This window comes from Falco rusticolus, chromosome 1 (genome assembly GCF_015220075.1).
Source record: "Falco rusticolus isolate bFalRus1 chromosome 1, bFalRus1.pri, whole genome shotgun sequence".
In the NCBI taxonomy this organism is placed as follows: Eukaryota; Metazoa; Chordata; class Aves; order Falconiformes; family Falconidae; genus Falco; species Falco rusticolus.
This window is the reverse complement of record NC_051187.1, coordinates 80,061,864-80,076,767: the sequence shown is the minus strand read 5'-3', so window position 1 is coordinate 80,076,767 and position 14,904 is coordinate 80,061,864. Positions and strand designations below refer to the sequence as shown.

Genomic DNA, 14,904 nt, shown 5'->3' with positions numbered 1-14,904 from the left:
AGTGAAAGTATCCTAAAATGGGGTTTCTGCCTCCTCTGTAGAAGATCTTCTTGGTGAACTGATATTTTCCAGATGACAAAATATTAGCTTCAGTGAAAAGGAAAGATGGTGCTTAGCACAGTACAGAGCGGGGAGAAGTGCCTAAAGACGACATATGGTTAAAATGCTAAAAAGCAAGTTGTTCGTTGCAGGACAAGCAGATTTAGGACAAGGCTAAAGAAGGGACATCACAGTAGCTGGTATGATATGCTTAGAGCAAGGAATTTGGTAGCTGAGAATGGCAGAAACAGATTTTTAAAAAATTATTTAATGGGAGTCAGAAGTCCATTGCATGGGTCTAGAAGAATGTATCAGTGATAACACTCAGGCTTCCAAGGTTTGCTTGCTTGGTGTTACTGTTGTGATAAAGAAATGACAGGATTTGGGAGAACAGGGTAAAATTTACTGGGAATGATCAGGAGCACAGGTTAAGAAAAGGTGGGGGGGCGGGGGGTGGGACGATGTGTGTGTGTGTAAGTGAATTAGTATCTATGTTATTTCTCAAGAAGAGAGGCCAAGGTGTGAGAATAAAGTTCTGCGTTTGTAATTTGTGTATAGGCAGATACTTAATCAGACCAAATCCTGTATGGTTATCTCTGCAAGAACAATGGTAAATCTTGTTTGCCCAGAAGAACAGCTTCTAAAAATTATTTTCCCCTTCTCTCTGTTTTTGGATGTATAGGGATGACAGTACTATAGTTAATCCCCACTTGACTCTGCTTATGGATGCTGTGACTTCATACAGCAGCATGTGAAATTTTTACATCTTACTTAAAAAGTTGAATTAATGGGAGCAAACCATTCCCCTAGGGCTGTACAGGATAGAAAGTTTATAGAGCATGTTGAAAAGAAAAATGTTAACCAGCAATGTAGTCATAATTCTGAAAAGGAGTTTCTGCTCATGAAAACAATAAAGGTTGTGTGCCTGACCTTTGTGGACACTGAGTGCCCCCACCTTTCACCATAAAAGCATTTAAGACTGAGTCCCTATTGAACCGGCTAAAGCAAACACAGAGCACGGTCCCTTTGAAGGTCTGTGCATGCTTCTCAGTGCTGTGCCTGCTCTTAGCTGTGCTCATTCTCTCTGGAACAAGAACTGCTGGTGTCTAATTTGTGATGGGAAATGTGTTTTAGGGGGTGATGCGACCCCTGAATTTAGCTTTGCTTTGAAAGAAGTGTTTTATCATCTGCACTCCGTTATTGTATTGCATTCAGCACAAGTGCTGTCAGAGTTGTCCTGGAGTACAGCTCGTGGAGCATTGGAAGGGGAACAGAGGTGCAGGCTGGAAAAGGGAGGTGAAGTTTACTCAGTTTGGACTCCTGCAGCCATTCTGGCAGCTCTGGGACTGGGATCGCAGAAACACCCAGGAAAGCAGGCATGAGTGGTTATGATCCCTGTAACTCAAAACCATTCAAATGGCAAACTATGGACTGAACAACTCCTGGCTTTCACCAAAGTCTCACCTGTGACATGTCCTGCAGTTCCTGAGTGTGATCCCATGGTTTTTCCTAGTTGCCCATAAAGCAGGTGTCATTTGTCGTTGTTATTTTCAGGCAGTAGGGAAGCAATTTGAATCAGGCACCACATCCAGCTAAGCAGACTTTGAGAAAAACATTCAGTGGGCTTCAGAGGATGAATCAAATGGCCCGGCTTTAAAAACCTTACCTGGAGCAGTTAAGTCGCTGCTGGAACTTGCATGTCGAAGCAGAAACATCCTTCCCAAGTCCTGGGAGACACAGCCTGTTCCTCTTTAAATCTGTGCTGTGTGCTGCAGTGCTCTGCATTGTTGCCATGGCAGAAATCTCCCCATAGTAATAACCTCTTTCAGAGAAGGTTAAAAAGAGACAGTGCACATGCTCAGAAATGCTGCACTTGTTCTGTTAGCAGTTTGCAGCGGCCATTTCAAAGAGACCATCACAGAGACAAGAGAGAGATCAGGTACTGATATTTTTTCCTTTGTTAGAGGGGGTGACTTCTCATTCACAGAAGTCCATGCACAGATCTGTCTTCATTCCCAGTTGCACTGCAGAGAGAGACCACCCTTGAAGCCTGTCATGATTATTTCTCACAGATAGCAAATTCCCACGGAATAACTAAGAGGCAGCAGTTAGATGTGATCTAAGGTGATTGCTGTACTCAGGGAGAGATTGTTTTGTAGGGGGCTCACATATGAAGCTGAGCGGGTGCTGGAGTGGGTGATGTGTAAGGTAGCCTGAAAAAGTTTAACAGCTGATCTGCTTTGTTTTGTTGAACCATTGAGGCACACATAGTCACCTGTGAGAATAGCCTCTGCTTCTACTGATTGGGAGGCGTCTGTGTTAGGTACTTTCAAATGAGGCTGGTATTGCCCTGATTTACTGTTATTCAGAGATACTCTGCTGTATCCTGTTGCAAAACCTGGTGTCTTGGGCTATACTTGTTTTAACTGCAGATCACCATTAATTAAAACAGAAAATCCAACCCGCTTGTTACGATTTTAATCCCTTTATTTCAAGGACTGTTCAAGTAAGAAAAAGGATCACATCAGATCACTTCTAAATAGTGGGAAGGATAGAAAATCCAGTTCTGAGGTTATAGCAATTACATTACCAGATCTTTTTTTGTGTGTGTCTGGTCTCAAATATATCTGTGAGTATAGATGTATGTGTGTGTCTCTTGCTTCTGAACCATTCCTTACTCTTATGTTTAGGATGAGGTGCACAGGAGGGGAATGTGTATAATGCTCCTTTCCTGGATGAATGGCTGGTTTGCACGTGCTGCAAGTGCTCGTGCAGAATTTGCAGCATCTGATTAGTTGTGTCTGAAACAGTGGATTGCATATATTGAAGAGCAAGCTTGTTCTGTTCTGTGTTTGTGATAAGATGGGGAAAAACCTTTCTGTTCCTGCTTCCCTCTATTGCCCTTCCAAATGTGAAATACAAGCTGTTTTCGGGAGTGCTGTACTTTTGCATTCAGTATATACAGATTTGAGTTCTTATGCAACATCTTTTGCTTAGTATGCACTGACTTAAAAATCAGGAAGAGACAGAATGTTGTCCTGCTTTCCCAGGTTTACCTAAAGACATTTTTCATGTGGATTTTATTGTGTTGCTACAGCTTAACCTTATTTGATTCTTTCTTCCATTTGAATGTACAGGAATGGAAGGTAAACTAAGCTGAACTAAGAACCACCCTAGCAGTTTGCCAGGATCCTCGAGGCTTGGACTGCAGTCTCTGATAGACAGCTGCAGCTTGACCCAGTCCAAGTTTCCTGCATTCCCTCTTGTCCTGAACAGTTTGCCTGTTGGATCAGGAAAATACTTAATTTGAAACCTGTGTACTTACAAAACAATTCTCCCTCTGTGTGAAGGGGAGTTGTTGCTGGACCAATCTGTACAACGTGCGTGTTCAGGGCATGGTGTGGCCTGGCTGCAATGTTCAGGAACAAATGGATGGCTGCAAATAAAGGTCTGAAGCCCAGATTAGGAGGGGAAACAAAAGGGCAAAGAGTTCTGATGCATTTACCATTAGAAGTTCTGCCTATGAATTTGTAGAGGTTTTATAAAAATCTTTTCCTTCAGCTACTTCCATAAAGGAGTAAGTTTTTATGATCTGTGGTTACCTTTAGTTATATAATGGTTACCTTTAGTTATGATGTTTGTGAAAAGATGGTGCAAGCCAGAGGGTAAAAAACCTCATTTCCAGGTTCAGGTCTATTTTAGCCACCTCTGTAATCTCTAAAGTTTTGATCTCAAGGTCTGAAAGTGAACCAGCTGTCCAGATTCATGTGCTAGTCTGGGACTGTGTAGTTAGACAAAAGATTGGAGTCATAGAGCAGGTAAAGTTGCTAGCATCCTGGCTTGCAAATGAAACCAAAAACTGCCTAGAGACTTCTGATCTTCTCCTTCATGTCTATGGACATTCTCTCTCAGCTGGGTTTTATGTGCACCACTGGAAAAGTATAGAATACTTGTGTCCATGGTCTAGACCTTCCGATACTTTTTTCTTTCAAATGAAGGCTGCCAATGTTTTAGCCATCAGGAACATTAAGTTCTTTGTAACAAAACCCTTGTACCTGTAATGTTCCTCACAAACTTATTTATGTCTCTTGATAAATAGAGAAGCACCTCTTCCAAGATGCTGGCACCGTGCCTTCTGAGAAGAGCAGTCCTTACAGTTCCTTTAGTTTTTGTGGTTGCACTGCTGCTCACGGAGCCTGTTAGATCTGATCAAGAAGCGGGAACAGCCATACCAGCTGAAAGTATGTACCACCCTAAAGTCCTCTCATACAGCTTGTACTGTAGATTTAATGTTGCAGGACTTCATGTCACTGAAGCTTGTCCAAATAATTCAAATGATATTGGATGTGTCTTGCTCATGTTGTTTTAAACCCACAACCTGATAGCATACCAGTGCTGTTTTTCTCCTGCATCCAAGGCTCTCCACTCTCTTACCCATGTCTCCTGCCTGTTGCTGTCTTGCTTCTCCTGAAATCTGCCATGGTTCTGCAACTTTTCTTTGGTACAGCCCTTTCATTGTGTTAACCCTTTCTATGCCAGGAATTACTGTTTGCTTTTCAGAGACATTATTGTGACCTGCTTTTTACAACTGACATTGACTGTTTATTACATCTTTCATTCTTGGTAATGTATACTGTTGTTTTTTATTAAAAAACATAGTATGATAATACACTTATTAAAAAAATTCTCAGTGAAGATGCCAAGAAAGCACACTTTGTCAATACCTAGTCTTGCAGCCTTCAACCACCTAATTCTCCTTTACTGAGCAGTGTTGAGTTTATTTTATGTCATAATGACAGCTCCTTGTATCAAGTTGTTTATGTGGAAAATGCTGTCCTCTCCTTTTGTCTGGTGCAAATATAAGAACACTAAGGTTGGGTGGTGGTACAACAGTAAGAAGGGAGGTCTTTAATACTGCTCAATGTTTATTTTTGATCTTTTTTTTCTTTTTCTTAGTCAGTTAAAGAATTTGGCAGACTCCTTTTCTCCAGCAGGCAGAACTCCTGTCTGCTGGTTACCACACAGATCATGAGCTGGAAGCTCATATTCCGGTTTATCAGAGGCATGTAGTAATCAGTCAAATATCAAGTGTCTGCAAAATAGGCTGACAGACACTGCAGGATTTTCCAACATCACTCTAGGTTTCATCTTTTCTTCCCTACCAGACCTCAAAGAGCAAACTAAACCTGTGCTCAGAATTTCTTCACTTGTGCAGTATTTCCTATGAAGTTGTCAGAGAGGCACAGGCACTGAGAGGCAAATAAGAGCAGATGTAGAACCTGATGATTCGAAGACATTTCATCATGTCTATATTTGTTCTGTCTCAGTACTGCTATCTGTTAGGGCACAGCTTTGTGTTACATGAGAATCAAGGCAAAGCAAACCTTGTGACCTTCAGTCTGGATATCTAGATACCAGAATACTATCTCAAACACTGGATTTAGTCCATAATGCAGCAGTTCTGCTTATCAGCAATGCCCACTAATGACAGGGCACTGGGTTTATCTGCTCCTTGCTTTACTAGCTTTGGACAAAGCTGTATCATATTTAAAGTTAGAGACTAAGTGATCTGTCTTTGTGATATTGCAGTCAATTTTATTCCATTAGGTTTCTATTTAAGCTCAAGTTTGTGAGATTAGAAGACAAGATTTTCCAAGGAACAGGTTCATGGTTTCAGAGGTAATTTCTGAAAAATGTGAAGATGAGGATGAAAATGTGCTCAGGGTTGGTGGAGCAAAAGAAAGGACTCAAGTTATGGGTTTAGTGTTTCCACACTATGAACTGTGACAAGAGAAGGATGAGGGAAACAGCAATAAAGGAGGAAGAAAATTTTTAATGCAAATTTGTTCAAGTAATTATTTTGTCGTTGAGAGACTGTGTGGACCATCATGGTGGACCATTTACAATAACCTGGATTGTTCAAGCATACATACATCAGTACTCTGTGGACTCTTTCCTGTAGCTCTTCCTCATACTCAGAATCACTGTTTATTTCTTCTACTTAATACTTCATGCCATATAGTCATGATTCTTTACTAGATGCTCTACTAAATGCTCTCCTAGGTCGTCCCTGTGTTGACTGCCATGCATTTGAGTTCATGCAGAGGGCTCTGCAGGATTTAAAGAAGACAGCATATAATCTAGACACACGGGTAAGGAAACATTAAAGTACTTTTTTTTTTTTTTTATATGGAAGAAAATGCTGTGGGTAAAAGTAGATAAAGGGAAGGATTTTGAATAAGACTATGAACTGTACTGTTCTATCTTCTAAACTGAGGCTGGTTAATTACATTTAATCTCTCTATGCAATAATCTGTGGAATTATTCTGCCTTGGGGTATCAGGGACACTAAGACCACTTAGGGAAGAGTGAACTACCAGTCCTCAGCCCTCTGTCCTTCTCTTGCAGAGTTACAGCCATTAGTGTTTCTATTCTCATTCCAAATGCTGAGCACACACATTTATTTTTTTTTTTATGTTAGGGAGAGTAAGGTGAGAGCATCATTTATATTTATTACCCAAAAGGAGAGAGCCAGTTCAAACAAAAAGCCTGCTAAAATAAAATACTCCCCTGCATATGCTTTTACCCATAGGGAGAAGTTAAGGGAGGAAACATCATCATGTATATACTTTTGACATTGCTCTGATTTCATAATGATGAAAAATGCCACAAAGTAGAACAGCATAGGGAATGAAACTTGTTTGGCTTGCAGTCAGTGTGAAGAATTTGCCAAGGTTGGTATCTTCCTTCTGTGAGGGGAGTTGAATTTGTCTCTTGCTGCTGCAACCTGCAATCTGTGACTAGCTGTATCCCAGCTGCTGTCAGATACTGGTGTCTCAGGAGGGTAACTTTCTCCCCACCTGTGTTCCCTTTCGCTGAAGTGCTATATCTACACTCTTACACAGATTTTTCAACAGAAGGTACTCAAACTTTCTTGATTTTCTAATCTGTGGTCAAGGTTGCTCACAGTTCAAAGCCTGCAAACTGGCATCTTTGAAGAATGGTTGGAGGTAACTCTGGGGAGGGTCCATGACGTTTAGGTAAAAATGCAGGTGCAGGAATGAAGATGACTTGAATTGTGACATACTACAAAACCCAAACAAACATTCCAGCACAACCACATTAGTATGTAGCGCATTTACAATTGAACAAGATCTGTTCAATAATTGCAGGTCCAATGTATTTTGAGCTTCTTCATAAAGAAATCTCGTTAATGAATACATGTGCTGAGCACTGTATACAGCTCAAAAAAGATGTTCAGATTGTGCTGTAAAGTAGTTCTAGCACACCTTTTCTTCTTTTACAAACCTTTGAACTTTTCACCAGGATTTCTAGATCTTGATTTGAAAATATCTCAACTAAAATCTTCTCTGGTTGACTGGCTATGGTAGTGACCTTTACAACAACTACAGCTTGCAGACCAAGACAGAAGCTTTATAAAATACAAATATCCAAAGCAGGAGTAGCAGTAAAATCCCCAAACATAGCAACTGTATTTTAATACTTTTTAAAAAATAAAAGACTGCCAAGGAGAGGAAATTAGAGTACAAAAAACATTCGGTTGAGAGGAATGTCCTATTACTGACTTTCACAGTTGTAGATTTGACAGCATGCCTGAAAATGTGACACCATGACACATTCTCACCAAAAAAACCCTGTTGCTTCCTTACCACTTTAAAATCTAAATAATTGAATCCACACTGAGATCCTTTAGTACCTCTGGACTAGGACAGGCCTATTCCAGTCATTAAGCTAGGAATTCTGCCTACGTTTTCAAAAGACATGGAAATATTTAATAGTTGAAGACTTGGAACTGCCTTTGAACCGTGTTTCAAGTCTTAGTTTTATTATTCAGCTGTGGCCCAATTTGATGCAAACTAGGAGTTTTAAGACAATTGCTTGCAGCCACATATATATTTTACATTTGACTATTTTAGTCTGTTTTGCTCCTTAGCGGGGCAAATGTTTCTGTCCCTGAAAATACAATTTCCTTTGTTAGTATTCCCACTGGAGACACTAATTTCCTTGAAAAACTCTCTTTTGTTTGCAGGCATGATTTTTCGATGATGACTAAGGAGCTCCTAACTGTGTTGAAGGGGGAGGGATTCCCAGAAGCTTAGGGAGGAAATTCTCATTTAATTCCTTCTGCAAATCTCACCCTGCAGTTCTGTACGGGGGAACCATATAGTTTTATTGCATAACTCAAGAGTTTTCACACTTAATTCAGCCCTGTGTTGATCTGCATGGTGTCTCACAAAGCAAACTGACTCTAGCATAGGTCACACACTTTTATGAGGGCCATAGGCTATATCTGCTTCCTTTTACAAGACTAGGCATGTTTGTAACCTGCATTGATGTGATGATCACTTACTGATTGACAGGCTGGCTGCTTTTTGCTCATGTAGTAAGAAAAGGGTCACAGACCACCTCTAAGAAGCTGGCTACTACCTATGTGTGTGCCAGATCTGTTTGTCCCCCTGCATACAGTTTTCTACCTTTTCGTTGCTGCTGGCCCCTTGGAGCAGGCTGCAGGCTGGATTAGTTGTTTTAACAGCAGTTACCAACTCTGGGCAATCTTTTCTGGGGATATCTGTAATTTACCACTCAGCCAAAGCGGACTGTGTGGCAGGTGCAGCTCTGATCATGAACTGAAGAGTAGGTTCTTGTTCTGCTAGGAGGGAGCTGCTACCATCAAAACCATTCAGCCAGTTCACAGCCAGCTCCCTGCTGCATCTAAAAGTGGCTCAAGACAGAGGCCAGCAGGGAGAAGGCCATAAAACAAATCCTGTAAAACAGATCCAGTCCACGGGCTACACAGTTCACTGTAAATCTGCACTATAGACACTTATTTTCAAGATTCCAACCCATTTTTCAGAGTTAACCAGTGGACATTGTATATTAACTTCAAAGAACTTGGGAACTGCATTTTTAGCTTGAACTTACAAGCTTTTTTGTAGGTTCAGAATCTGGACTGTGCCCTGTTTGGGTTTTTTAATCTCTCTCGGCCACCCCCCCTCTCCCCCTTCCCCCAGAGGGGAATGTGTGTGTGAGTGTTTGTTTTGTTTTGGGTTTTTTTCTGGGTTGGTTTTTCATTAAAATGTGCTTTAACCCACCAGGGGGTAATAACAAATCTCTGTGCAAATAGTTATGTGATCATGCTCACAAACAGTCAGCAAAACTGTATTTGGGGCCATTCATTTTGCTCTTTATTCTTTTCTAAACTGTCAATGGTTATTTGGAATATTCAAAGCATATTAAGTTAGATGTGCCCATGAAAGTAACAACAAAGGCTTGAAAATGTTATTAAAGATATATGAAATGGTAAGCAGCCTTGGGGCTTAACTCCAATGCTGTTGGCATACTGTCAACCTCCCTTATTCAAGCCATTGCAAAAGATGTCAAGGAGATGGTTAGGAGGTAGTGATTGAGTGTCTTTGAGGTGATTGGCAAAGTCTCATCAGATCTTTCCAGTTTTGCAGAGTAGCTGAAACAATCAAAAGCGATACCTGATTTAATATAGAACCACACGGCTGTGTCTAGTGATTTATCTGGGGAAAAAATGTGACAAATAGATAGGTTTTACTGTACTCAGAAGACAGGTACTAAGCAGGAAGCTTCGGCCCAGCTCTGCTCTAAGTGTCTTTAGCTGATGTGGGTCAATGGATAACACAGCTTTTAAAACACAGCATTTAATCACATGACAATGCCATGTCACACAAAAATCACAAGATGGGAAGATTAAGGATGGATTTCACTGGCATTTAGAGCTGAGAGTCTTCATAATGCCCTTTTTTTGTGTTTCTGGTTACACCAGTGGAGATTAATTTGGTGAGTGGACTTCACGCAGCTAGTGTGTCCCATGACAAGGAGGAAATCCTCTCTTGGATCAGACTGATTCTCAGATACAGCTTCAGCTCATGATAGACAAACTGAGATGAAGATACAATCAAATGGCTCTGTGCTCTGTAGTGCATCTGCTGAAGCCATGTGCTCCAAACATCCAGAAAAACTAAAGTGTGTGTGTGCTAGAGAGGAAGGATTCCCACATTTCCCTTATGTAGCCCTTCTGTCCCTTCCCTGGTCCTCAGCCCCTTCTTGCACAGGTAGGCTGAGAGGGTGCAGGCCTTTCTGGTCAGCTCCAGCTCTGAGAAGTTCTAAATCTACCTGTGCTGCTCCAAAAAAACCCTGTGGGCAGCAGTGATTTCCTGATACTGATGAATGCCAGTTGAACTGGGAGACCACTGCTTCCACCATTTTGGGACCCCTTTCCTTAAAGAAGCCAGCAATCTCATCGCATTTGAACTGTGACAGCTCTGTGCCAGCTCAGCACCTACTGTCTATTTTAGACTCCAACAGTGTATTAACGGTAACAACAGTGAAGCAGAAGTTAAAACAGAAGTAAATTTCTTCACTGAGAGGGTGGTCAGTCACTGGAACAGGCTCCCCAGGGAAGTGGTCATGGCACCAAGCCTGTCAGAGTTCAAGGGGCATCTGAACAACGCTCTTGATCATATGGTTTAATTTTGAGTAGTGCTGCAAGGAGCAGGAAGTTGGACCTGATGATCCTTATGGGTCCCTTCCAACTTGAGACATTCTATGATTCCATGATTAAGTTATGCCTTACTTCCTTTGTATAAATTTCAGCAGTGAGTCCAGGCTGAAATACTTTAAATTTTTTGTTTGAGTCTGTGTTTAAGTAAAATTACTGACAGGGTTTTGGTGGTTTTTTAAGGCTTTCATGAACTTGAGACCTTATGCTCCAGTTTGTGCAGTTGTAAAAAGAAAGTAAGATTGTAAGAAAGAAAAGTAACTTTAAACAAAAATAACAATGCCCAGACATATACTGAATGTACTAATGTGAAAAACATGAATGTGTACTGGACTGAATTTCTCCATGTCAGGGGAAGTATTGCCATGTTGGTATGCCAATTAATCATCCAGAAACTAAATTATTTTGCAGAGCAGTAAGCAGTAACTCTTATATTTAACTCAAGCCTCATCTCATACAATCAATTCCAAATCTTAGAACAAAAGTAAAACTGACTTTTCTTTGGGACCTAATTAGTTTTACAGTGCTGACACTTGTTTTTTGATGTTGCTCTTGTTCCCCCCTCTTATAGACAGAAACTCTGCTTCTTCAGGTGGAAAAGAGAAATCTGTGCGACTGTGTAACTGCAAATCTGCTGAACTGAATCCTGGAGGCCAGCTAAGGAGTATCACCTGTTCAGCGGTTTTTAAAATGCAGCTGTATAAAATACAGCTTTATGGAGTTCATGTTGCAAGCATGTGAGCCCCAATGTACTGAGGAAACTGGGGGGCTGTGTCTTCTATATTTGTCTGTTCTGTTGTTTTTTTTTAAAGAGTATCCTCTTTTCACATCCGCTGGGTTGCCAGTAAGGGCTCAATTCAGTAAATCTTACTTGGTATTAGGGCGGGGGAAAAATTTACCTGCTTTGATTTTTGAATCAGAGTTGGCCAAGTGTAACCCACAAGATAAACATGGCCAACAGTGCTCCAGAGACATTCACAGCTATTCTTTGTCTCCAATATGAACATATATCTGTGGCAACTTACCCAATTATATTGAGATAGGACATTGTGGTCTCTGTAGGCTTTGCCTGTGTATTAAAGATGATGGAAGTCCTTTCTGTTTGTTGTCTGCACTGTGACCACATTCAGGCATGTTATAGTTCTATCAGCTGTGATGAAGTATATGTCATGAGGAATTATGTGTGCTGTACTTGGACCAGAACAGTTTATATCTTACTGTTGAGTTTTCTGATACCCTGTGTAGAAGTGTTGTCTTATTTAATTCAAACCTTTAGTTTCTTCCCCTCCTTCCCTGGACACTCCATTCTTAACCCACTGTTTCTCTAAATAGCTTTATCTTAGCAGGTCAAGTGGCTAGAGTAGAAAAAGGAGAATAAGGGTATGACTAGGCAGCCTTGCCAGTTCCAGCTGTACCCAATCCTGCTAACAGCAACTGCTCAACATCACATTGAAGGAAAGCTCTGTGCGGTGCCAAGAAGTTTCTTCATGAGAGTCCTCCTTATTTTACTTCAGGTGAAATGCAGTGATAAGGTCATGTATATTTGGTCCATTCTGTGATGGACTGAACTATGAATATTTTGGTCTTTCCTTGTAGTTGCCTTTGAAAGCTGCTCCTTTTGTTTCAGGCGTGAAGAAAGACTTGTGCACCTGAAAGCTGAGATTATTTTTATCCTCAACTCTACTACTTTATTCTGAGATACGTTGTCCACTCACAAGTCTGAACTGGGCTGAGCAGTTTGAGTAGGTGCTCTGAGTTTGTTTGACATGGTTTAGAGCTGTCTCAAACCACTCCAACAGTGGGACTGTGAGGTGCTGACCTGGTTTGGGGAATGGGTGGGAGGTAGACATCTGAAGGCCAAGTTCTCTTCAGCTTAATTTGGAAGAAAGTGCCTGCCTGTGGCTTCACTTGTCTAACTAAGCTGGTGGGACTTTGCTGGAAGTGGACGAGAGAGGAAAAACAACTACTGCTCTGCCAGTCCCAGTATGGTAAGAGACAGCTGGGGGAGTAGGGGAACACAACAGACAGCCTCAGTGGCTTGCCAAACCTGTCTCAGGGCTTGGGAAACCAATTCTTGCACACTGAGAAGTGCAGCATGTTCTTCTGCATGGAACCAGGATACAGGCCAGTGCAGAAGCTCAGTGTGAACTGGAGAGGGGATTCTGATGTTATTTTTCCTAATTCCCTTGAGGACATAACACCTGTTGCCACAAGAAGCAGCAGCCAGGAGGGGTACAGATGGGGAAAGGGGGATAACTTTCTCATTCTCTTCCTCAGAATGTGAATTTTTTAAGAAAATATTAAAAGATTCCTTTAAAGTCTGCAGAATATCCATTACAACCAGGGATTTCCTAGTGGAAATTGCTGTGTGCTCCTTTGAAGACCACCTCACCTATTTTCCTTTAGGTGAACGGTTGTTCTGTACTACCTCTTGTTCAAACCCAGCAAAATAGCAGGAGTGCAGAAAACAGTTAATATGCCACCAGTTCTAAAGAAAGATTGTTAGGGAGGTCTGGGAACTGCACCCAGCAACCAGAATATCTGTTCCGGGCAAGTAAACAGAAACTCTTGAAGGATTTGAATATGTAAACTCAGGTTTAATATGACACAGTGACAAGAGTCAAGACTATTTTTATAGAGCAAATGAATACAGCAGAACCAGATAAACTGGTGACAAAAGCAGCTAGGCTAGTCCAAAGTAATGTACAGACTAGAGGTCTTCTGTCTAGACAAGAGGTGAGTGAAGAAGGATATGGTAGAAGTTTATAAAACCGCGAATGACCAGAGACTGACTGTTTGCTGTACCTTCCCAAACAAGTGGGGTGCACTCAATGAAACCAGCTGGAGGCAGGGTCAGAGCAAACAGGAGAATGATGCTCTTGATCTACTGTGTGTTTCAGTTGTGGAAGTCCTCATTCCAGGATGTTGCTGATGCTAAAAATTTATGTGGGTTTAAAAAGCAGCTGTTCAGACTCATTCCTGAAAATCCTATTGCAAACTGTTAAATATAAAACCACCAAGATTCCTGAACCACAAGTTTCTGCAAGTTAAGGGTGTTGTAGGAAGACATTGCAGTTGACCTAGGTTTATGTTTTTCCCTATACATTTCCTATCAGTCAGTGCCAAAGCTAAGATACTGGTCTTAGAAGGATCTTTGGTGTGATCTGGTGCAGTTGTTCTTATGTGTAGTAATAAGCCTCTTCCCAAATTCATAACATAAACTTCCCTGTGCTCCGTAGAGCCATTCCTTTTTATCCCTTATAAACAAACACTTTTAGCAAGTCTTGAAGTTCTGGGTTTCCCTGTTGACTGAGGACATGGCACCGCTAAGTAGGCCAGTGGTCCCGCTTCTGCAGCCCAGCACATTGCAGAGGCCACTCCAAAAGGAGGAGTAAAGGCTTCTTTTTGAAGGGAAAGAAATGATACTGCAAAACATTTGCCTACTGCCAGGAAGGAGCTATATAATTACTCAGAGATTCGTGTACAAGCCCAGTTCTGTCTAGCTTTCAACCCTTGCCCTATCAGCCTTGGATTTTTGCTCAAGACGCTGTCCTAGTTACCCTTTGTGTTGACCATTCAATATGCAGATCATCTGTCCCATGCCATAAAGAAGTCTTGCAGCAATGCACTCGTGAGTAGCAAACACTTGTGCATGTGAAAAATGTCTGAAAGTGATCATACGTTGCTGTGGTCATGCTGCTGAGCTGGGAAATTTCTTCCAGACTTATAGTCCTACGTCTTTGATGGCTCTGGCACTGTTTTGCCTCTTGTTCCTCTTCATCTAGGCATACAGTATTTTCTCTGCCCTGTGAAAGCCAAATGTTAAAATTTATTTAACATTAAAAATGCAAAGTGTTAGTACAAACATGCTTTCTCTTCCCATCATAATTAAAACTGCCACTGTGCCTCCTACAAGAATTGCATTTTTTCTCCTCAAAATCCAAAGGTCCCTGCTAAATCCAAACTGTTGTTTCATATATAGTTAATAGGGCCATCAGAATATGCATGCATCCTCCTTGCTGTACAACTTGTCCTGTTTTATCCCCTGCAGTACATGATGTGGTTGTCTCTTGCTTTGTGACTGCACTGAAAGCTGTCTGGGGCAAAGAAGTTGTCATGTCAGTAGCACTGGAAGGTGGCCATCACACCTTCAGGTGTTGTGAACTTACGAAATAAAAATCACAATGTAAAATATGCTGGGTTGTTGCTCTAGTTTCAAACACAGTATTTTCTTTTATGCATAGGTTTGAAATTTAATCTCCATGTAGATATTTCTTAACCTTCTAACTCCAGCTTGCTGTTCTGACTGTAACTTT

General features: G+C 41.2%; 1 protein-coding gene across 1 annotated transcript; it reads left to right on the top strand.

The window, feature by feature from the left end:
* The first annotated feature begins 1,782 nt into the window (after nucleotides 1–1,782).
* Nucleotides 1,783–11,685, top strand: LOC119151290 (neuropeptide-like protein C4orf48 homolog). Its single transcript, XM_037395098.1, has 5 exons — nucleotides 1,783–1,978; nucleotides 3,763–3,857; nucleotides 4,139–4,280; nucleotides 6,103–6,191; nucleotides 11,160–11,685. Exons 1-5 carry the CDS (start codon nucleotides 1,894–1,896, stop codon nucleotides 11,229–11,231), a joined length of 483 nt encoding a protein of 160 aa, XP_037250995.1. The 5' UTR covers nucleotides 1,783–1,893; the 3' UTR covers nucleotides 11,232–11,685.
* The last annotated feature ends 3,219 nt before the right edge of the window (nucleotides 11,686–14,904 follow it).

What these genes read in the sequence shown, in the direction of transcription:
- LOC119151290 (XM_037395098.1), top strand. Translation starts at nt 1,894, where the DNA reads ATGCTCAGAAATGCTGCACTTGTTCTGTTAGCAGTTTGCAGCGGCCAT. An exon ending in AGATTGGAGTCATAGAGCAG is followed by an intron (nt 3,858 to 4,138) that starts GTAAAGTTGCTA and finishes CTTGATAAATAG; the next exon opens with AGAAGCACCTCTTCCAAGAT. An exon ending in CATATAATCTAGACACACGG is followed by an intron (nt 6,192 to 11,159) that starts GTAAGGAAACAT and finishes CCCCTCTTATAG; the next exon opens with ACAGAAACTCTGCTTCTTCA.